General features: G+C 41.3%; 1 protein-coding gene across 3 annotated transcripts in view; it reads left to right on the top strand.

Moving 5' to 3' along the window:
- Positions 1 to 18,831: 18,831 nt before the first annotated feature.
- SS18 (SS18 subunit of BAF chromatin remodeling complex) overlaps positions 18,832 to 22,833 on the top strand; it is a 45,365-nt gene continuing 41,363 nt past the window's right edge. For all 3 annotated transcript variants that reach the window (XM_033070230.1, XM_033070220.1, XM_033070237.1), the window contains exons 1-2: positions 18,832 to 18,994; positions 22,009 to 22,085. In XM_033070230.1, coding sequence (XP_032926121.1) covers positions 18,926 to 18,994; positions 22,009 to 22,085 — 146 coding nt within the window. In that variant the 5' untranslated portion in view covers positions 18,832 to 18,925. The remainder of the gene's footprint in view (positions 18,995 to 22,008; positions 22,086 to 22,833) is intronic.

Below are 22,833 nucleotides of genomic sequence, written 5' to 3'. Positions count from 1 at the left end.
TATCTCTGACATTCCCATGCAATGCTCAGGAGTGAAAGCATATCTGAAAGAGGCATAAAGAAACAGCTAAAGACAACAGAAGTCTTGAAGAAATTGCAAAGCACAGCTGTTTGTGAAAATGGGAAGTAGAAAATACAGCATAATGAGAGAAAGAAATACACAAATCAAGGAGTGATGGAAGCAATATGAAATGCATTACAAGAAAAGGCATAGCACAATAAAGAGAAAAAAAACCATAACCAGAAGATTTAGAAATATCCGTATCTTTAAAAAAATTAATAAGTTAAGGTGCCATAAGTGTCTTCTCCAAACAAAACAGAGGCACTCATCATTATATGCAAATGCACAGGAAATAAAAGGAAGAGTCCTTTTCCCCAGCTGGAAAAACGTGTTACCAGTACACATTCTTTATTAGCAAGGTTAAGGGAAAAGGAACAAATAATCTGGAACTTGAAAGCTATTTTCATAACTGAAGAGGTTACAGCACATGTAAGGAAGTTACTTTTACTCATTACCTAGTGTTTTGGGGTTTTTTAAAATCTCTATTCTATTAGGTAAATGCCAACATCAAAAAAACAAACAAACAAAAATCCCAAAAAACAAACAACCCACCAAAAAACAAACCCCATACATTGAAAAACTCTGAATTAAGTCATCATTCTTGTCTACACTCTTTTTTACCCCGAGACTTTGTCTGGGGGATACTGCTAAACATGGTAATTGCTTTTCAAAGTCAGGTGAGGATACATCTCACCATGTAACTGTTCCTTCCATGAACACCCAGCCTTGGCAAACTGACTTGTTCTGCTACTTCAAATGGGCGCATCTGACATTCATATAGAAATCCCTTCTTTACCTTCCAGGCACAGGAAGGCATTACAGCAAACAGCAGCTCAGATTTCCTTTCCAGGAGCTATTAGGTTGGATAGATACTGCCCATAGTTTGCTCTGCATAACGTGTTTCTAACAGCTGAGACCTTCACAGTGCGCATTGAATCAGTCTGTGCTGTTCTAAGCTTTCTGGAGGCTTTCAAATAGCATATTTAAAACACAAACGAACCTCCATAAAGCCACTCGCCCTCCAAAATTTCTGTCCACACATCAGGCTGTGACTTTTACAAAGACAAACCTTTTTAAGTCCTTAGGTCTTAAGGCAGTTTCACATACAATTGTTTCAGCTTCCTATAATCCTGTAAAATCTGTCTAGTATGCTTCAAGGGTTTTTAATCTGTCCATGATCCTTTTTACTGAAGTTTTATATTCTCTCACTTGGAAATTCAGGAATAGAATACATGAGCAAAAAGACTAAAGTAATGGGAATCATAGTGGTAAATGTGCATCTATTTACTAATGAATACAGCCAAGTAAAATCACAGCTAGCTATTTAATATCAGCAGTAAACACATTTGCATTTTGGTTGCAATCTCAGTAGATTTTTTAGTTTCTTTGTTTTACAGTCTGCCCTGTTTTTTCTGTCTTGACTGATCATCTTTTTATGGAGATGCCTCTTTCTTTTGGATATTCAGGTCACAATGTATATACATACATATTTGCATAAGTCAAAGTCTTTGTTCCATGAGGTACAATACCCTGCAGCTTTGAAACCTTATAAAACATTTAAAAGTACAACAGGAAGGTATAATAAAAGAATTGGCATATACTTTTACACTGTTATGTGACATAAAGCTTGACTGACTATACTGAGCTACTAATAGCAAAAGAGCTAACTGTGAGTCACGTGAAGTTCCAGCAGAGGAATTCCTGTCTGGCTGTGCACTTGCAGTGCCAGCTGATTTGAGGAACCCCAAGCTCCATCAGTTATAGAAATGTTTATGTTGGAGAAGACCACCAAGATCATCAAGTCCAACCATTACCCTGCACAGCCAAGTCCATCACTAAACCTTGTCCCTCACTACCACACATACAGATCGTTCCAATACCTCCAGGGATTGTGACTTGGCCACTTCCCTGAGCAGCCTGTTCCAATGCTCAGCAGCTCTTTCAGTGAAGGAATTTTTCTTAATCTCCAAGTTAAACTTCCCCTGGCACAATCTGAGGCTATTTTCTCTTGTCCCATCACTTGTTAATTGGGAGAAGAGACCACCTCCCATCTGCTCCAGGCTCCTTCCAGGAGTTGTAGAGGGCGATAAGGGCATCCCTCAGCCTCCTCCCAGCTAAACACCCCCAACTCCCATAGCCCTTTGCCAAAAATCTTGTGCTCCAGACCCTTCCCCAGCTCTGTTGCCCTTTTCTGGACAGGCTCCAGCACCTCCATGTCCTTCTTGTCATGAGGGGCCCAGAACCAAACACAGTTGTCTTAGGTTGCAATACAGATGTTACCAAAAGTATCTATTCTATCACCATCTGTTGAAACCAGGTGGGGCAGTGATCCTTATCTCCGTGGGACATATTCTCTGCTAATGGGCCATCTGTTAAACACCAGGTTGGGCAGTGTTCTTTATCTTTTCACAACCCATCCTTCCTCCAGGAAGATATTTGCTGTTAATGGGCCATTGAGTCCCACTGTATGACTGATAAAATTACTGCATCCCACTGGGAGATGCTTCACCCAGAGGGAGGAGCCAAGCATTTCACACCTAGATAAAAATGAGATTTGGAACACAAAAGTAGCCTTCTTTCCACTGGATTCCAGAGGAAAACTGGACCTTTTCCACATCATCACTGGATCTTCAGGGGAAAACTGCATCCTTCTACAGGAGCACTGCTTCAACTGAACCACATCTGTCACTGCAAGGGGACTGCAACCACCATTTAATGGGACTGCTACCAACACCCTGCCTGACGGGGTGTCAGGTTGTATTCTAACTCTGTCAGTGTTTTGGGTTTGTACTTTGTAATACTCTATTTCTATTTAAATTTTCCTAGTACATAACTGTTATTCCTAATTCCCATATCTTTGCATGAGAGCCCCTTAATTTCAAAATTATAATAATTTGGAGGGAGGGGGTTTACATTCTCAATTTCAAACAGAGGGTCTTGCCTTTCTTAGCAGACACCTGTCCTCCAAACCAGGACAGATTTTGAGGTGCAGCCTCACCAGTGCCGAGTACAAGGGGACGATCACTGCCCTGGTACTGCTGATGGCACTGTTGCTGATACAGGCCAGGATGCCATTGGCCTTCATGGCCACCTGGGCTTATGTTCAGCTGGAAGTGACCTGGTGTGGTGGGAAGGTCTGGAAAGCACACACACACCTCACAAGTTTGGCTCTTAAGTGAGAAAGATAGATCAGTAAACTAAGTGAATAGAGGAAGAAAGAAGGGAGGAATGGGCATGAGCAATAGCCGTGAGTAGCTGAAAATATACAGTAACAGGAAACAAATACAGCAAAAATGCCTCTACAAAAGAGATCCACAGTATTAAAGCTTAGCCATTGGGCACAAATATATCCTCAACAAAACACAGAGAGTAAAACCAATTGATCTCAGACTTAACATATTAAGAATTACAGAACTATACTATGAAGTTATACTGGATACCACTCACTAAAAGAGAGAGTGTTTTGTCACTGAAGCTGCAGTGGCCTATAATAATACTGCATTACACAAAGCGACGTTGCTATCTTATTTATCGATATTGCTCATGAATAATGTATACTATTTCAACACTTAGTAAATGAAACAGAACACAAATAAGATCTTTACTGGACTCAGGGTATCACTGAGCAGTAATTAGCCTATTTGCAAAAATTACAATAAAAAAGGAGGGAAAAAGAGGTTCTGACGGATTTTACATATCCTGTACCACCACTAACCCAGGTCAATCATCAGCTTCTGGAAAACACAGCAGTAATTTTTTGTGGCAAATATATGTGTGGGGTGGGGGGAGCGCCTCTTTTTACTTAGCTCAATCATATTGGAAGTAGCACAACTCTAGCTCCATCATGTTTCAGGAAAACCACAAAACTCAGCTTAGGTAGAAACAAGCTCATTCAGAGCTCTGTGGACAATTACTGTCTCTTTGAGCTTCAAAAACATTATGCTGTCATAATTATTCTGTGACTTAGATATTTTTCCCTTCTCTGCTTCTGTAAGTTGCATTTCAGTATCTTTTGCATTAAAAATGTGAGTAAAACAAGATTATTATTGCCACAGATTTCCAATTGTGATGTTCAATCTATTTTTTCTTTTATCCTCACAGGTATCACATTGTAGAAAACTATTGCTGGAGTGGTGTGTTAAATTTCCACCTCCCTACGCTTTCATATCCTCTTAGATTAAGCAAGTGCATGTTTTTTTTTTGCTGAACTGCTGGTCTTCCACTGGGAATTCATAATTTGATTTGCCCTTAATACACAAAGAGCATAAAAGCATAGGAAGCTAATGATTTCTGAACCTAGAACTGCAATCTTGTCTCCTTATTTTTGTTCCATGGATAATTCAAAGAAACTGGTTTACTTGATCAAAAACTGCCTGGAAAGAATAGCTAGAGTTTCATGTTTTCCCTTTTGGTCATTAATAAAAATATTGAGGTTTTTTTCCCTTTCTCTTCCTTCCTTCACACTGTTCTCATATTTGAAGAAGGAAAGAGGGGTATTTTAAACTTTAAACGAATGTTAAAACCGAAAAATTAGTCTAATTTCAAAAGCAGTAATGCAAAGCAAATTGTTTGCCCTATGCAAACCTTTGGGAAAATGCATTTACATATTGGTTCCTCCCCTATTTTTTCTGTGCTGTTGCCAAAACATCCAAGTCACTCTACTATCATACTGGGAGAGAGGAAATGCATGCTGAATTTCAAAGTACACACTGGTTAAAATTTGTTATTCAAGCTGAATACTTAGAGACAGGCAATATCCTCTGGTGCTCCATCACCCTCATTGTAAAAAAAAAAATCAAAAAATCTTGATGTTCAACATAACTTCCTGTGTTTCAGCTTGAGCCCATTACCTCTTGTCACTGAACACCACTGGTGCTGTCCTCTTTTCACCCTCCTGTCAGGTATTTATAGACATTGACTTTATTTCCTTGAGCCTTCTCTTCTCTAGGCTGAGCAGACCTTTCCTTGTAGATGAGATGCTCCAGTCCTTTCATCATCCTTGGTGCCCTTTGCTGGACTCTCTCCAGTACACGTGAGTCTCTCTTGTACTGGGGAGCCCAGAACTGAACCCAGCACTCCAGGTGTGACCTCACCAGTGCTGAGCAGAGAGGAAGGATTGCCTTCCTTTAACCTTCCTTTGCAGAGGTAGTATTACAGTAACTATTAAGAGAAATGAGAATACTGCATTCTGATAATATTTTTAATGCAAATTTTTGTATATACTATAAAGCCTGTATCTTCCACTTGTGATAGAAACAGAAGCTATTAAGCTACAAAGGGACCACAACATGTCAGAAACACTGTGATAAGGATCACTGCAGGATAAAGCACTGCTATAATTTTCATCATTTTCAAAGACAATGGTAATGTTTTATACAACCCACACAAGTAGCATGTTGCCATACACCTTCCTACACTGCTTCCTGCATGAAATGTTCCCAACAGTCTCTTACACTATTATAAATCAGCAGCAACCATTATAGCTCCCAGCACTATCAATCTACAGAGACACTACAAAAGTCACCTAACATCGTACCACCAGATGTTAGGAGAGATTTCATATATCAAGTTGAATGCACAGGTGTCACCTGGAATAATTTTTGTGAGAACATTTTGCATGCCATTTATTTAATTGTTTCCTATAGAGTCATTAATACACACCTGGGATGGCTGGTTTCTCCTTATTATAGCAAGTTCAATGTTTTTTTCCACCAGATTTTACAGTGTAGCAATCAATGAAATAATTTTAAAAAGTATATTTACCAAGTATTTTCCATTTTCATAAAGGCAAGAGGCCCAGGCTTTTCTTGAAGTTTTTAGCATGCACTTAGTACTGGATGACTTCTTAGCTAATTTGGTGGTGGTCCTTTGAGCTCCTGGAGCAACTTTTGGGTATTTCTGTTCCAAAAACTCTTACCCAGTTTTAGCATTGCTACCAATAGCAGATGACAGAAAGGAAGTTGCAAATCTTACCACAACACACATGAAGTTACCTGCTTAAATTGATTTTATAAAGGCTGACATACATTTTGCAAAGGGACTCCCTCACAGTCATTATGCAACATGCAGTACACAACTTTCCTGTCTACCAGGACAACCATTGCCCCTTGCAGCTCATAGTTAGAGTCTGCTAATGTTCCAGTACTTCATATTAGGATATCTAGGGACATAAATACATGAGAGCAGCAGTTCTCTACTATTTTTATGCCACATGTCTTTTTCTTTACTCTCTGGCAACTCTTGTTTGCCAAAACCTCTTCTGATTAACAACTGTGGAAAGCACAGAAACTTCAATCCTTTAACATACTTCTGTGAGCAACAGTTAAAGGAACTCAAATTCTGTCCATGGTAGAAGCATTCTGAGTAAGCTGGGATGTACACTATTTTAATAACCCATGTAAAACTATCTTCAGCATTTTAGGAATGCTATGGTGAGTTAGGCAGAGCTTTTTGCAAAAACAGCCAAGAAGCTCCATTTGAAAGAACTGCCAAGGTTTAGTAGATACTTCTTTACATCAGAGAAGATGAAAAGGGCATGCACAGGCTTTCTCTCAAATGGAATTCCAAACTTCTTCCAGTTTCATTGGCATTTAAATCAAAAGCAAAAGGGAATTGTGAGGGAGATAACAAGAATGGCTGTTATTACCTGGCAAATACTCAAAAAGCAACTTTCCCCACCAAAGTTCTTAAATAGAGACAACACAAAGTGTGTACTTACTTACCAGTTCTAGCAACTACATCATAGTATCAATAGCCTTAAGAGGTTAAAGGAAATTGGCAAAAATATCAGATTGATAAAACTAGCATTTACTGTATCAACACAGTAATGAGAAGTACTTATGTAATAAAACTACCCACTTAAAGATAGGTCAATATAGAAGTGATAATCCAAATTTCCCAATTCAACTTTGAAATTGTTTATTTTATTGGTGGAAAAAAAAGCAGAGAAATTAATAAAACACACAGAACATACAAAAATAATGTTAAGACTTTAAAGGATACGGATGTCCTTCAGTCCTTTGTCTCAAAGCCAATGTGACACTTGATTTTGCCTTCACCAGTGCATGTACTCTTACAGGTCTGGGGGAGTTTTAATTCTACAGAAAAATTGTTCCAATTTACTTATAACCAAAGTATGGAAGCAATTACAAAGCATGCTGATGCACTTTTTTCCTCCCTCCTCTTCTCCTACTAAGCATTACCAAAGAGAAGTAATCAAAGCTGAGCTATGAAGGTGGACACCATTCCTGTTGTGCATTGGGGAGATAAATCCAGTGCAGCAACTTCCAGCTGCCTTAGCTATACCTATGCCAGAACAGAAAGGTCATCAGACACTGGAGTATGCTCTGGCACATGCTGGGACCCTGCAGCCAGGGCACAGAGGGTCCAATCTGAAGGCAAGGAGACTCTGGTTTGAACATGGTCTTGAGGAAAAAGGTGGTCTTCAGCAGTTTTGTTCTGTAGTGAAGAGGCACCTCATCAGCTTGGGCACTGTAAGAGCTTTCAGAATTCACTAAGCACTAACTCAATGAAATTACTGCACTAGAGTGGTAAATACTTGATGGACTGAGTACAAAGTATGGACAAACACCAGCTGCTGTCAGGTGTGACTGTTCCTTTATCCAGAGGATTTCCTCAACCAGCTTCCATACCTCTTCATGATACTCACTGTCATCTGACACTTTTAAGCAGAAACCTGAAAGTGTCAAACTGCTTATCTTCTAAAGTTGCAATGCAGTGTGTGATGTATTCTTATGTGGCTGGACCTCAAGAGTCAGTCTGTGTTGCTTTGTGCTTTAAATCACTATTGTGCCACCAGCAGTCAGGTCTGCATAATCACAACGATAAAGTCATCACAAGAAGTCCTTCATTAACTAACAACAAATTATTATTCAGGAAGAAGGAAAACATTGCAATTTTTTTTAAAAGTCAGAAACTACTGAGAAAACAATGTAGGTGAAAACAGAGGCAAATTCATAACTGCACACAGAAGTAACTTTATTCTGAGAAACAGGAATTTTAAGTAAAAAAATTTCAGGCCATAACATTTTCTAAGTTTACAGAAATTTAATTTGCATAATTAAATATGGATTTAAATCTAAAAACACATATGAAAAGTACCTTCTTCTCTACCACATATCATGGTTTTGGCACTGTACCACTCCCACCAACCACAGTACCAGGAAATGAGGGTTGCCAGCAGTATGACAGTGTGTAAGAAGAGAGCGCTACTGAGGTACATTCTTTTTCTTCTTTGTTACAAGAGAGTGTAGAAAATCCAAAGCACAGCACCACATTACTTTCCTGATGGTAAAGCCTGTTGAGTAAGTTCCTTGCTTCCCAATTTTCTAGTAAATTATTCACTCTCTGGTGTAGTTCTTTATTCTCCCATTCTCCCACAATTTCACCTGCTTGTGAGGCCAGTGAAAACATGCAGTTTCCAAAAGTAAAAGATAACTATTTCTTTAAGTTGGATCATTCTCATGAGCTGTTTACTACAAAAAGCTGAAAATTTCTTTGATCACTTGGATCACAAGATGAGTTTTATTTTCATCCCTTCTGAAAGCATGCAAAGAGGATAGTTTCACCTCCTGATAGCATAACCTAAATGGAGATTGCCACAAAATACAGCAGTTCTGTTCTTCCCAACCACTTCCACAGACATCCCTGTAGCTTTCCCTAAACTGGATTTAACAATCACATAGCTTTGTGGCAACTCACGGAAAAAAGAATTCACTTTGTATCAGATCAGTGAGTTTAGCACTATTATCTTCAGTAGCAGCCTGCATGCACAGTTAGTTAGGTGTAACATCAAATTCTGCCCTCAGTGGGTGACATTAATGGTCTGACCCTCAATCAAGGACAGTTACATCTCCTCCAACTTCTTCCTTCACTCCCCCTTTCCCTCTCAGCTCTCAGGTATGGGATTCATATGGCTGCCCACTGAATCAATACAACAAGTGAAGACTTTTTTTTTTCCCAGGAGTTTGGTGAGCTGAATCAACTCATGAGGGCTTCAAAGCAGCATCAGAAAGGGCACCAGGGAGACGATGACAGTGCTTAGGACAGAGCAGAGGCAGGAGGAAGAAGTGCCACCACCCAGTAGCACACACTAGTGGGAGAGTTTAGACTGATCTAAGTCAGTGCTGTGGCTTTCCTCTTTGACTTTCTTCCTCTTCTTCTGAGTCTGTTGGCTCTCACCTGGCCTGAGTGAGACACTGCAAGAAACCTTCTCTGGTTTTTCTGGCTTGTCTCTCTGCCCTGCAGGGCTTCCAGCCTGTTTTACCACACCCCAGCCAGGCAGCAGGGCCAGCACAAAAGTGACAGTAAGAGAGCACAGCCTGCAGTAAGACCTTTGCCTTGGAGGGCCAGGTAGCAATGACCAGTTGGTTTAGAGGGCCCATGGAACTGTACAGGGGGATGATATGTGTGCTGTAGGCAGTTCTGCTAACCATCTGCTGAGGTTCCATGCAGTTTTGCCTTCCTTCAGTCCTCATCTGAAGAAAAATATTCCTTGTAGAGGCAAATGTTCTGAAGTGATGGCTCATATGTTTGGAAGAGGAGTCTCCTTTATGAGACGGACTTGTCAAGAGGCAGCATCTAGGGCAGGGGAGGAGGACAGCAGCAGAGATTTAAGCCCAAAGTTGGGTTCCAAGTCTCCAGAAATATATCCAATATCATCCTCATTTGTTTTGATGACTTTTACCTGTAGGTTAACCTTTCTTGTCCCTTTCAGTCTGCCTATTGCCATTGGAATTAGTAAAGAGCAACTTCTGCTATCCAAGTGGCTTGTTCCTAATAATGAGATGCAAACAGACACCTAAAAGATGATTTAAAAAAAAAGTATCACTAATTTTGCAAAATAAAAAATATTCCCACTGCCCCCATAAGAATCCCTTGGCCATATTCAAAATGGTTGTGTAGAAGTCTTAGTATCAATTTCCCAAACCATAGTATCCATCTTCACAATGTTCCTCATAAATCCATGGTTATTCAATTATCTTCATATATTCAATCTTCATAAAGTCTCCTCATATACTTGCAAGGCAACATATTGTGGTGCAATAACTGGTAAGAATACCTGCAAAAGCCAGACAGGTGTGATCAACCAGTGCATACGTTCTCCTCACAGTTCTTTCCTCTTGAAGCTTGGTAACATTTTTGTTTTCATATACCCAACACAGCTGTGTCCAACCCTCAAATTCCATCCTGTTAAGTAAGGATAAATTTTTCTTATCCCAAATACTTATTTATGTAATGCAGAGGAGATGTTGTAATAATAAGTCTTTTCACAAGGACATTGGCAAACAGTTATCTGGAGGCTGTGTCATCCTCCTTAAATTACAAATAATAAGAATGTCTGACACCTGTTAGGAAGGAAAAATTCTAAGGTATAGTAAACATCACAGCAAAAAGTTTTGAAGTTGCAAAACTTGTGGTTTACAAATACAGTACAGATAGGCAGGCCCTGGACAAAAGGCTTATAACCAAGTAGAAAATAAAGGAAATAAGGTTACAGATATGAGAGCCCAGGCAGATAGCAAGTCAGCACAGATCAGTGTGGTGAGTAATGTTCTCAGTATATTCACTGTTTATAGTTGCAGTCATGGCTATAATCTTCTAAAACATAACTGCTGACAAAGAAGGGCAAAGCTGCTCCACTCTTCTGCCCTGAGAATCATCTTCCCTTGCTTTGATACTGAAACTCATCTGCTCCCAATCTGTGAAACTGATCAGGCAGAAAAGCGCTTTTAAAGAAAGGCAATTGGTTTTCTGCCAATTTAGCTTCCTTAAACATTGCACTACATGATCAGACAAGTACAAGTGATGGCACTTGAGACAGAGTGGGAACACAAGTCAGTGTAGCGGGCACTGAAGGAAAAACATGAATCTTGGTAACAGCTTGCTGTGAGGTTTACTTAGCTGTAAGGTAATACCAGACTGCAACTGCTGTCACTGGTTTAATAAATATTTTGGTGGGGATGAATTTTGAAGACAGATGCACTACAGAGATTAATGAGAAGCTCCTTTTATAGTCAAAGAAAGACAGATAGAGAGATAGAGAGATAGAGAGATAGAAAGGGAAAGAAAAAGAGAGAGTGAAAGAAAAAGAAAGAAAGAAAGAGTGAGCAAGCTGGCAATTGCTGCTTTGAAAATTTCTGAGAGAGACTAGTGGAAAGAATGTTCATCAACATCCCAAGAGCAGATAAGAAATTTGTTGCTTTCTCACTTGTTTAAAACTCAGAACTTCCCCTCATAAAAACTTTTTCTTAGAAGATGCAAATAAATGAAAAAAAGAAAACTGACCAGCACTGTGTCAGATCTGACAACAGAGTGAAGAAATTAAATGAATGATAGGATTAGTGATAAATAAAAAAGTATTTTGACCTGAACATCTCAAGCATGATTGAAATACATCATAAGCAACCCCTCCCTTGCTTAGTCAGTCTTCCTCAAAGATGCTCTCCTACTAGCACTAATGAACTGATATAAAAGAAGGTTTATAGGACCACATATAGTCCTTTCCTTGCAGAAATGTATCTTCTTATCCAGAGCTCAAGAAAGAAAAGCTCTTTCAGAACACTACATAAAAAACTCATCCCCTTTTTACACAATTTGCTTATGATAAATATTCTCCTTATCATTTACCTAACACCACAGCTTTGGTATACCACATCCAACAACAAACTTTACAATTTCTGTGACTATTTTATATAAAGTATACACAGAGTAAAATATTACATGAATAAATGTAGAAAACTGTATGTGATTTTAAAAGACATGAACTGATATTTTGGTCATTTAAGAAGAATAACAGGCTATGATTTCATAGTTATAATATAAAATGTGTGCTCTTTTCAAAAGTCCAAACCAATAGGTACATACAATCTAGCCATCAATTCTACTTGTTTTAGAGCTCATAAAACTTCCATTTAAAAATATGCCATCAAAAAGTTTTCATAGACAATTTTGTGTTACATTGTCAGTCCACAAATTTTTGTCCTTTGTTCTAGCCTTACAATTCTTTACATCACTTAGAAAAATAAGATCCAAGCCAATAAATATCAATAAACATAGAAGGTTTAATCTGCTTCTCCTCACCAGCCCACTCTCTCTTCCACTTGGCTCTCTTTGTCATAATTTCTGATGAATTCAATTTTGGTTTTTTTTTCTCCAGAGAGCAAAGTTACTTCAATTCTTTATTCTTGGGTTATAATCCAAAATCTCTGCTTAGTATTAAAAAAAAAAAAACAAACCAAAAAACCCCCATTGAATAATACAAAAGATAATTTTTCCAAACTGAATTATTTTCACTAGCTAAATCAACAGGGTAAAATGATGCATCACGGATGGCAGAATCAAAGGCCCACTTGGAATAACTAAGAAATAACAGAGCATTTTAAAAATGGTGTAATGAATTTATTTGAGTGATAGTACCTTATTCCTTCAAAAATATATACACACTAATAGCTAGACCATGAATGTATTTAGAAAATTACACAAAACCGCATTTTATCATTACTCAAAGACTAGAACTATTTAATAATAAAGTTAAAGTCTAGAGAAAAAAATTCTTATTCCTATAGAATCAACATAAAAGAGGAATAAGTATTATTATGGCCCACATTCCCATCAGCAAGGTTTCTAATTAGTCTTTTAACTTAGAATTTTTCTTACTGATACCAAGAGCAAACTCAGCTTGATTTTCAGACTGCCTTAATAGTAAGATATATTGCTACTTTACTTGGAAAAAAATATATTGCAATTATGGGATAACACTTTTAAAAATATCTTTTTGTATGAGAGGCATAAAATCAACATAGTTACTATTTTTTCTGTTTCCTCCTGTTTTTCACTGCAGACCTTCTCTGCCTTGGGACCCTCTTCTTACAGACTGTACTCACACAAAGCATTTTCCTTCTTCTCCTTTTTGCTCCTTCTCAAAAAGAAACACACATGCATAGATGCAAGGATGCACGGATGAACATGAGCAAGAAGCTCCTGACAAAACTAAACATAAAAATGCAGCATACCAGAGGTGGAAGCAATGACAGGCAATCTAGAGGAATAACACAGACATACTGTCTGAGCAGAGAGGGGTATTTTAATCGTCTCAGCTTTAGTTAAGTCTTTAGACATTATCTCCCACAACAGTCTCATAGGCAAGCTGATGAAGTACACATAAATAAGTGTACAGCAAGGTGTACTGAACATTAGCTGCACTGTCAGTCTCATACAGTTGGGATCAGCAGCATGGAGTCCAGCTGGGGGCCAGTCAACAGTGCTACATCTCAGGAGTCACTTTTGGGGCCAATGCTGTTCAACTTCTTCATTACTGACCTGGATGACAGCAGGGAATTGGGCCCTCAGCAAGTTCACAGATGTTCCAAGAGTGGGAGCTGTTGATACACCATCGCCTTTGGATGACCTCAGTGGATTGAAGAAACAGTCGGACATGAACCATACTAAGTTCAACAGAAGGGAGAACAATGTCCTCTACCTGGGGAGAATCAACTCCATGCATCAGCTCATGCTGAGGGATGACTTTGCAAAAAATGTCTGAGAGTCCTGGTGAACAAGGTGGTTGTAAGCCGGTAACGTGCCCTTACCACGAAGGGCAAGAGCATCTTGGACAGCACTGGAAAGAGCACTGCCAGCAGAATGAGGGGAGTCTTCTTTACCTCATGGCATCAGACTCTCTGAAAGGAAATCCCACTCGACATAATTTGCACTTTCTGTTTTCCTCAGGAAGCTGGTTGGAATTGTGGCAAGGTGGAAGTACTGCCCTCTAGTTGTTCAGACGGCTCCTCTGTCCTTCATGGTCACGAGTCTTCAGAATGCAGATGCTGGAGATGACGCAGATGATGCAGAAGTGAGAGTTCCCAAAACAGTATGACTCTCCAGTGCAAATGTGCTGTCTTTTACCAGATATGAAAGTTCAGTGATCATAAAGATCACTGCTGCCTTTTCTTCAGCATGGCTTGGCAGTGCCTTCTCATGTTTGCCTTTCCTGCTTTGCTTTCAGCATTCAAAAACTGAAGAAGTTAGCGAACTGTAGCACTTTGCTTCCATGCCCTAAAACAAAATACTAATCTCTCAGAATACTAGAGGAATTTTCAGCTCTAAGGAGGTTTAGATTAGATGTTCTGATATTTTTTATTTATAGCATTTATTCCTAGTAGCTGGAGATTCCCTTTTGAAGAATAAAATCAGGACATGGAAAGATTTTCTCATAGCAGATATTGCCTTTACTCCCATTAGTGCAAACTGCTGAACCTGCCGTGAGCTTCTTTATTCTAAATATTTATATTTGCAGACTAAAATGACAGGTAGTAGAATAAAAATTTAGCATCTCAGTGATTTTTTTCTGGGTTTGTTATTGTCCCTCTGGCATGTGGCAGAGCCACCAATATCCTTGTAGTGTGCAGCGCTGTTTGAGTACTTCATTTTATACTGGAATATACAGGCTTGCATTTCAGGTGCCACTTTTTATTATTATTCCATACAATAGCCAATACAGAATAGAAATTTAAAAATTCAGAAAAAAAACCCCAACAAAACCAACAAAACCAAACAAAAAACAACAGGCAAGAAGCTGGCAGAATAAATTAAAGATAAATTTATTCTGTTAGCATCATCCCATTTGGGAAACAAAAAGCACCATTTACCCTAAAAAACACTCTGATATTATTGTGTATTTTGATAACAAGTTGCTAGGTTTTAAATAAACAGAATTTGAACATCACCCATTTACATAGGCAGACCTTCAGGTGCAAGCTTCATTTTACCACAAGATGAATTAACATGGAGACTGGGTATGTAGAAATCCCAAAAAAGTTATGAGATCACCAGGTTCAGTTGGTAAAGAAATACTACACCAAAAATGGCATTTTTTCCTTTTGCCATCTTCCTTTTTCAGAAAGACCCTTCTTCCTTGGGATCTACTCTGTTACCTGATGGTATTGATGTTACAAAACAGCAGCATAAACAACCCCATTTTTAAAAAAAAATTCAAGATGAAAAAGTAGTCTCTGAAAAAGAGGCTTAAATTCACTACTGTCCTATCAATTAGCAGTAGATCCTGAGCTATCATCCTTACTACAGCAAAGAAAGTGGGTGGTTTGCTGTCAGTTGGAGTGAGTACATAAAATTAGGTGCTCTCATCAAAAAAGATGTTAAAAGCTATGTCTAAGAAACACCTGGCTCATAGGAAGAATTCTTACCTTTCATACCAAGATCTGTAGTTATGAAGGTTTTTAAACAAGTGGTACTATCATAAAATATCATAAATTGCTATCCCTTACATGCATATATAGCTTCATAAATATTATGTTTAAATTTTTAAAGTTTTAAATGCACATTTGAAAATGTTAATGAATCAGCATTCTGTATTTTCCTTCTTGTGGATGGAAATGTCCACGACTGTGGAAATTCAGATAATACAAGTGGCAGAAAGCAACTTGTTACTAAGAAATATGAGTCAGAAACATAGGAAAAAATCTTTCAGGAAAGGACTGATCCTCCTCTGTCTGAATTCTTCTCTCTCCAAAAGCCACACTTAAATGCACATCAACAAAAAAGAAAGACTTCACTGACGAAAGCTAGAATAGAGGTGGAAGCAAGAATTCATTGAAAAATTTGCATTTGAAACTCTTGATGATGACTGAGATTTATGCATCTAAATTAAAATTAAATAATGTTAAGGTTGTGAGTAACTCACAAGAGCAAAGAAATGTGCAATTAAAGGGAAAATATACCATATGTCCTTTGATATCCAGGCATATCACAGTGCATTAAGGAAGTCATAAAAGAGACACCCTGTTGTGGTTATGCGTTCTGAGACATGTGGCACATTTCCATTGTAGCTATCTGTTTCCCTGCTTCTATGCATCTGTGCCATTGTTTAAATGTTGATTTTGAATGTGAATTTCCCATTGCATGGTAAAAAACCCAGAGATTCATACTCGCTTTTTTCAATGTGTCTAGATCTGTTGCTATTTATGAATGTGGAAGTCCAAAATGTTGAATATATGAATGAAAAAACATCACAAACGACAAAAAAATTATTTAATCCTCAGACAAAATGAGGCAAATGAGATAGTTTTAACGACTATGAATGAATGATCTTATTATCTTCCCTCTAAAAAAGGAGAGTGTTGAATTTCAAATACTGTTCTCCTGTATTTTGCATGGAAATAGGAAGGTACTAAAAAAATTCACATATTTAGTTTGGACCATTTGGGGAAATAAAATGAGAGATTATTGCTTTCATTTTAAGGTTCCTCACCTGTGGCATCCCACAAGCCTGTTTTTTTTTTTTTTTTCCTCAACTCAAAAGCTAACCTGAAAGTGTGGAAGAACAAAATGGAACGTTCAGATCCTAAGAGCAGTGTTTATGTGGCTGGCAACTAACCCACATTGTCTCAAACACTGTGATCACCAAGACACCCCAGTGTAAAATACTTTATACACAGGGGCTGGGTAACCAGAGCATGACATCTGGAAGTAACACTTGTGGAAAGAGAAAAACATTTTGCAGCATTCCCAGCGTTTAGTGTACTTCATGGAAACACGTTTGCTATACCTGCAGCCTTGGGATACTTTCAGACACCTCACCAGCTCTCCAGGGACAAGTATATGCTAAAAAAAAAAAAAAAAAGTCTTCATACTTCTGTTACTAACTGGGTAGGAGATGGTTGGTTGTGATTGCACGCTGATTTGGCCATGGCCATCATGCATTCTTCATTTATAGGGTTCTTTGCTGCTGTACCAATTTGAACACACAGCTACCACAACAGTTACTCTCCGAGCTCACTCCAAGACCATGTAATACTAACCATAGATCACCATGAAGCATATCAACTTTAGAAAAGTATGGTTTCCTCAAATCTTCCTTTTTTATTTTTGGTTTCCTACAATTATTATACTAGTAATGATGATGAGGATGATGATGATAAAGTGTGTATGAGACAGAAAAAAAATAGACCAAAATAGTCCAAAAAATGGACCACAGTGATGAGTGAAATGTTTAGAAACACAACATAATGGATATGCTGGAATTGCTCCATCTTAGCTTAACCTACAGAGCAAGCACTGAGCCACAGATATTTCCTGGAGAAAAGCAAGCCAGATTAGCATCGCACCAACTCCGGCTCCTGTGTAATGTGAAGAGACAGGGCAGAAGTGCCATTCTGGTAACAGAGGGCATCAGCCCCAGGTGGTGAGCCCTTGGGGAGTGGGATGTTGTAGGAACGCAGCAACAGCTTGGAGCCAGCAGCCCGGGAACTGGCTGTCACGGGAAAGAGGCAGGGGGTGATGGGCAGTCGCAGCACATCCTCGGACAGAGCCAGCACGAGTAATCGTCACGGGGCTGGGGACAGGAGCCAGCCTGGACCCCGTCTGAGGAGAGAGCATGCCAGCTGGGAAGCAGCTGCACAGCCAGGGGATGGCCATGGATGCCACTGACAAATGTGTGCTGTGACCGAAAAGGCCGGGCTAGGGCTGGAGGGAAGAGCCAGGGCCAGCAGCGGAGAAACACAGCGAGCCAAGTCAGGATCGAGATTCACACCTTGCGGCGTGGGCTGTGGTATCCTGTCACCGGGTGGCCAGTGTCCTGCCAGCCACGGAACACACACAAGAGCAGCCACCAGTCGGCTAGAGGCAAGGAATTCTGCACCCACAGCCTGCAGTGTGGCCCTGGAATGCACACAGCCTGAGCTGCGGATGTGCCCAGGAAAAAGCAGGTTTAAAATGCTTTGCTTGGGGACTTCGAGTGTCCCTGTACCCATTGCCCGTTGCAACTGTTCATTCTCCCAAAAACTGTCTTGGACGGTGCCAACCCGTCCGTGAGGCTCTTGGGCGACACGGAGATTCCCTCCAATGGCTGCACTGAAACAAATCAGTGCCGGTTTCAGCACTTCCCGCGTCTGCAGCTCTTTAATGTTGCAGCCGAGCTTCTTCTTGCTCCGTTTGACTCTCACGGCAGCGGCCCAACTCATCGGGGAAAGCGGCCCCAAGCCCAGGGCAGCCCCCTCCACTGCTCTGCCACGCTGCATGCGAGCAAGTCCTTCCTCATGTTGAAATGGAAACTTCTTCTTGAGTTTTAGCTTATGGTCATTGCTCCTTGTCTTGCCGCGGGGCACCACTCTCCTGGCACCCTCCTTTGAGATGCTTACATGCATTAATGAATTATCTCTTCTCCAGACTAACAGGGTCAGCTCCCGCAGTCTCTCCTCACGGGAGATGCTCCAGAGCCCCAACCAGATCCCCTCCAACTCCCAGCGCTGCCCCTCCTCATCTCCGGCCCCGTCCCGTCCCGCTCCGCCCCGCGCTACCGCCAGAGCGGGCTGCCTGGGTGCAACCAACTGCGGCGATGGGCAGAGGGGGGAGTAGAGATTACCGCCCGGTACAGCGCGAGCGTGTCCCCTGCAACGTGCACGCCACGGCTATCACGCCCCCCCAGCCGGCCGTACCACTTCCCTGCTATGAGGCGCATCCAGCCGGAACGTACCAACGCAGCGGAGGGAGAGGGGGTAGCCAAGAAAGGCGCGTGACAAGACTGTGTGGGGGGGATCACTTTCGAAGCGGTTCAGCGTCACCTCTCGGTCCAGTTGTTCTGGCCGCGCCGTGCGGGGCGGCCAAGGTCTCACCGAGGCGCCCCCTCGCCAGGTGAAAAAGCAGGGAGGAGCCGCCGGTCCTCCTTAACCCCTTCCCCCAGCGGGATGGGGATGGGCCGTCCCACCGGGCGCGCGCCCCCGCCCCCCCGCGCGCCGCGTTCTTCCCGGATCGCCGCCGCTGCTGGGTCCGTGGGGCGCGCGCGCGAACGGGCGGGAGCGGACGCGGAGGCTCCCGGTACCCGCCAGACATGTCGGTGGCGTTCGCGGCCCCGAGGCAGCGGGGCAAGGGCGAGATCACGCCGGCCGCCATCCAGAAGGTGAGGAGGGCGCGCGGAGGAGGGCCCGGCCCGGCCCGGGCGGCCCCGGGGGCTGCAGCTGCCGCTTCCTGCCGCGCGGGGAACGGGGGCGGCGGCGGCTCAGGCCCGGAGCGCCGAGGCCCTGGCGGGGAAGAGAGGCGGCCGGGCCGCACTCGCTGTGCCGGGGGCTCGGCCCCGGCGGGGCGCTTGCCCCTCTCTGCGCTTGGACACTTGTTGGAGGGTCCCGGGGCCGGCGGGCGATGTCCCGGGGCTTCTCCAGCCCTCATTTTTCTTCCTCCGCTTTTTGGCTGCCCCGATCGCCCCCGCGGGCCTGAATTAACCCGAGAGGATTCGGCCTGAAAGTGGAGGAGTTGAGTAAGTCCTTCCTGCGGGGGGGCCCTGACAGTGGGACCCAGCCGAGTTGTTCCAGACCCTGTGTCCGACTCCGGGCGCTGCGGGGTAGGAGGCGGCTCCAGTTCCCAAACTTGGTCGACCTGGTAGTTAAGGCTGCCTTCCCACTAAACCTTAGGTGTGATTGAAGGAGAATATTGCGGTCGGAGCCAATGACAGCAGCTCCGGACGACTCCACCTAAGCTTTTGTGGGAGGGAGCAAGTTAACTCGCTAAAGCGATCGAAGAAAAACGCATACAGGATTTATAATAATCTACAGGATTTTTTTTTTTAGCAACAAAGGAGCATGTTCAAGTTCACTGATCGCTATGTGGGGTTTGGGAACTTTACTGAAGACTCGTACCATCATTGGTATGGCCATGGATCAAACAGATATCACATTGCTACGAGCTCCTTATGTAGTGGAGTCCTTTGGGTAGATAGAGCTAGCCTCTGATTTAAAGAATTAGAACCTCTACGAAGTAGATGTTGCAGGAATATGGACCTCAAAGAAGACCCTGGAGTTGTAATGGGAGCCTCCAGGGTACCGTAGAAGTCAATGCTTGGGAAATTTAGATGAAAAGTTACATATCCACTGGGTGGAAAGCTACCCAAAGTTAGTCAGTGGACTTCAGGATGCTGGGGTGCACATGGAGAATACAGGCAATTAAGTTTTTCTTGTGCTGTAGTCAAACCATTAGTTTGCAAGTGCTCTATTAGACTTTGGTATCAAAGGTATTATCTCATTTTTTCCTTCTTTTTGTGGTGAAAATAGCCACTGTGTTTCGTACAAAACTTAAAGTTAGTGCATGTGTTGTGTGCCACTATAGCAGTGGTTTGTGATCCTCTTCAGAAAGTGCAATTGTAGCTTTGCCTGTTTTCTGAGGCGCATACAGCAGCTGAAAATACTGCGGTTATGTCTGTGTTTAGTGCTTAATGTATCTTTCCAGATCCAGCAGTTTCCAGCAAAATACTTGCACTGGGATCGTTCTAGTCCATTCTGGTGAATTACTGTTTAGAGTTTAAGAAAACTTGGCTGGCTGGCTTGTTCCTATGTTGATAGAAGTCCTGAGTGAACTGCTTAAGGTTTCTGACTCCATACTCTTTTCGTAGTAGAGGTGGATTAGGTAGAGAAAAAAGTGTCACTACTTTTATTTTTTCCCTCCCTGTGGAATTTGTTAGGGAAATAGAGGTTGTATAATGATGTTGTACTTTCTTCATGGAAGTTTGGAAGAAGGAGAGAATCTGTGGGATGTTTAGGATTCTGCTAGTTTTGTGAAATTCAGCAGCTGGGTAAAGGTATCTAAACTAACTTTCCAGTGAGAGAAAGCAAAGGAGTAAATTGATACAAAATTTTGCATTTGACAGTGAATTTTCCGTTTCATTAAGTTGACTTGGATAACTTGGCTGGTGGCTCGGATTAGCCATGGTTCTGCTGAATCTTGCCCAGTCGGAGTGCAGAGCTTGAGCTAGAAAGATGAGTGTGGGCACATGCACTCTAGGAGACCAGGTTGTGCTTATTTTTCCTATTTACAGAGCTTGGAACACTGACTTCTTGTAGAAAGTTGTGAAATGGGCCATTTCCCATGATTTTTAGAACTACTCTTTTTTTGGTTAGAAAATCAGTTAATAAGTGTTCGTTTTTATGGACACTTTCTGAAGTCTAATAGATTTATTATGCCTGCTTGTCCTGGTTCTTGCCACTGAAGGATTAATTCTTGCAGCAGCTAGGGGAGGGGTCATGGCATGGACCTGGAGGTTATTCTGTAGCACCTCACTTCATTTTCTGGGGATCAGGAAAGGGATCATGTAGTGTGGTGTGGTCAGGTGCTGTTCGGGGCTCACTGTGAGTGCTTGTATGTGAATCATTTGCTTCTCCTGTACCCTCCATTATTTGTATTTTTGCTGTTACTGTTTCTTCTCACCTCAGTGCTATTGCCAGTAAATTTTTACTCTCTAACAGGTGATCAACCTTTTGTATCTCCAGTTCTCCCCTCCACCCCACCAGCGGGGAGAGGGATGCATGGCTTGGAGTGTTTCAGTGGGATCACTAAATTTGGCAATACCATTCCTAAACCATAATGTGTCATTATACCAAATATTCATAAAATGTGGCTTAGTTAGAGATTCTCCATGTAAATATTGCCTGGCTTTGCTGTGCATTTGCTTTGAACAAATCTGGTGTGCTCAGTCTTTTTCATCAATAACAATTTTAGTGCCTTTTCAAATTAAATTTATAAGCAGTTGCTGGCTTTAGAAGGAGAAGGGAAACTGGGGGCAAAGTCTTTTAAGTGAATTTCTTGTTAGCAATCAGATAACTTGTTAGCAATCAAGAAAACTTTTAAAACTTTTTAAGAACTTGGTGGAGAATCAGCATAGGTGTTTGAACAGGATGCTTCACAAATGTAGCTGCTGATGGTAGTGCTATGAAGTCCTTAAACCAAAACCTGTAAGATTAATCAGAGAGGGGAAATGGGAACAAAGCAGCGTTCTGTAAATTGGTGAAGTAGAACTTTCTGGATAGCAACTTTTTTTGTTGTTTTTTTTAAAACTAAGAAGAGGATCGTTACTCAAGACTCAAACTTACCTTCAGTTTCTTTCCACAAAAAACATGAAATTTACTCCAAACTTCTTTATTGTTTCAGATGTTGGATGAAAACAACCATCTTATCCAGTGTATAATGGACTATCAGAACAAGGGAAAGACTTCTGAATGCTCTCAGTAAGACCTTAATCCATATCTACTGTGGACTGGGTGAATTTTCATCTAGATCATCATTCTTGATTTGTTTAGCTTACCTTACAGGAGAACTGTGCTGTGAAGAAAAGTATTGCTACAGATACTACACTTGAAATTTTTGTGGGGTGTGGGTGGGTTTTATTTACTCTGTGAGTATCACTTCTGTCAGTGAAATTTTGCAACTTGCCTACTGCAAGTTGATGTTGTGATGATGATGCTCATAAAAATACAGACTGTACAACAAAGATTTTTTTTCCTCTGTATTGTAATTACATTGTTAGAAAGAGGTAGTTTTGTTTGAAAAATTCTCAAAATCATGTAGGAAAATGGATCTTTCTGCTTCCTGAGGCCTGTCTGAAAACGACGTGCTTTTCACTTGGCCGAGAACAAACAAGCTTGTCTTAAAAGTTTGGCTTGTCAAAATATCCCTCATGGGCTTGCTGTCTAGTGGGGCCTTTGGAGAGTGATCTGAGAGAGCTACAGAAGGAGTGAATTGTTAAGGAGTGTTATTTTCCCATTACTCTTCTCTGGCATGAGGTGATGATGGCACTCATATAATCAGACAAATATTGACAGATAGGACATCTTAGTTCCTTGCCAAGAGAACTGGTAGTCTGGGAGTAGGAGGGGCATCATAAATAATAGGTACTTTTGGTTTAAGGGACTACTTTTGTTTGCAACCCTGTAGTTATGTACTTGTAATCTGCTCCAGCTTTCAAGGTTACTTTTG

This window comes from Catharus ustulatus, chromosome 1 (genome assembly GCF_009819885.2).
Source record: "Catharus ustulatus isolate bCatUst1 chromosome 1, bCatUst1.pri.v2, whole genome shotgun sequence".
NCBI lineage: Eukaryota > Metazoa > Chordata > Aves > Passeriformes > Turdidae > Catharus > Catharus ustulatus.
This window is presented reverse-complemented; position numbering and strand designations above follow the sequence as displayed.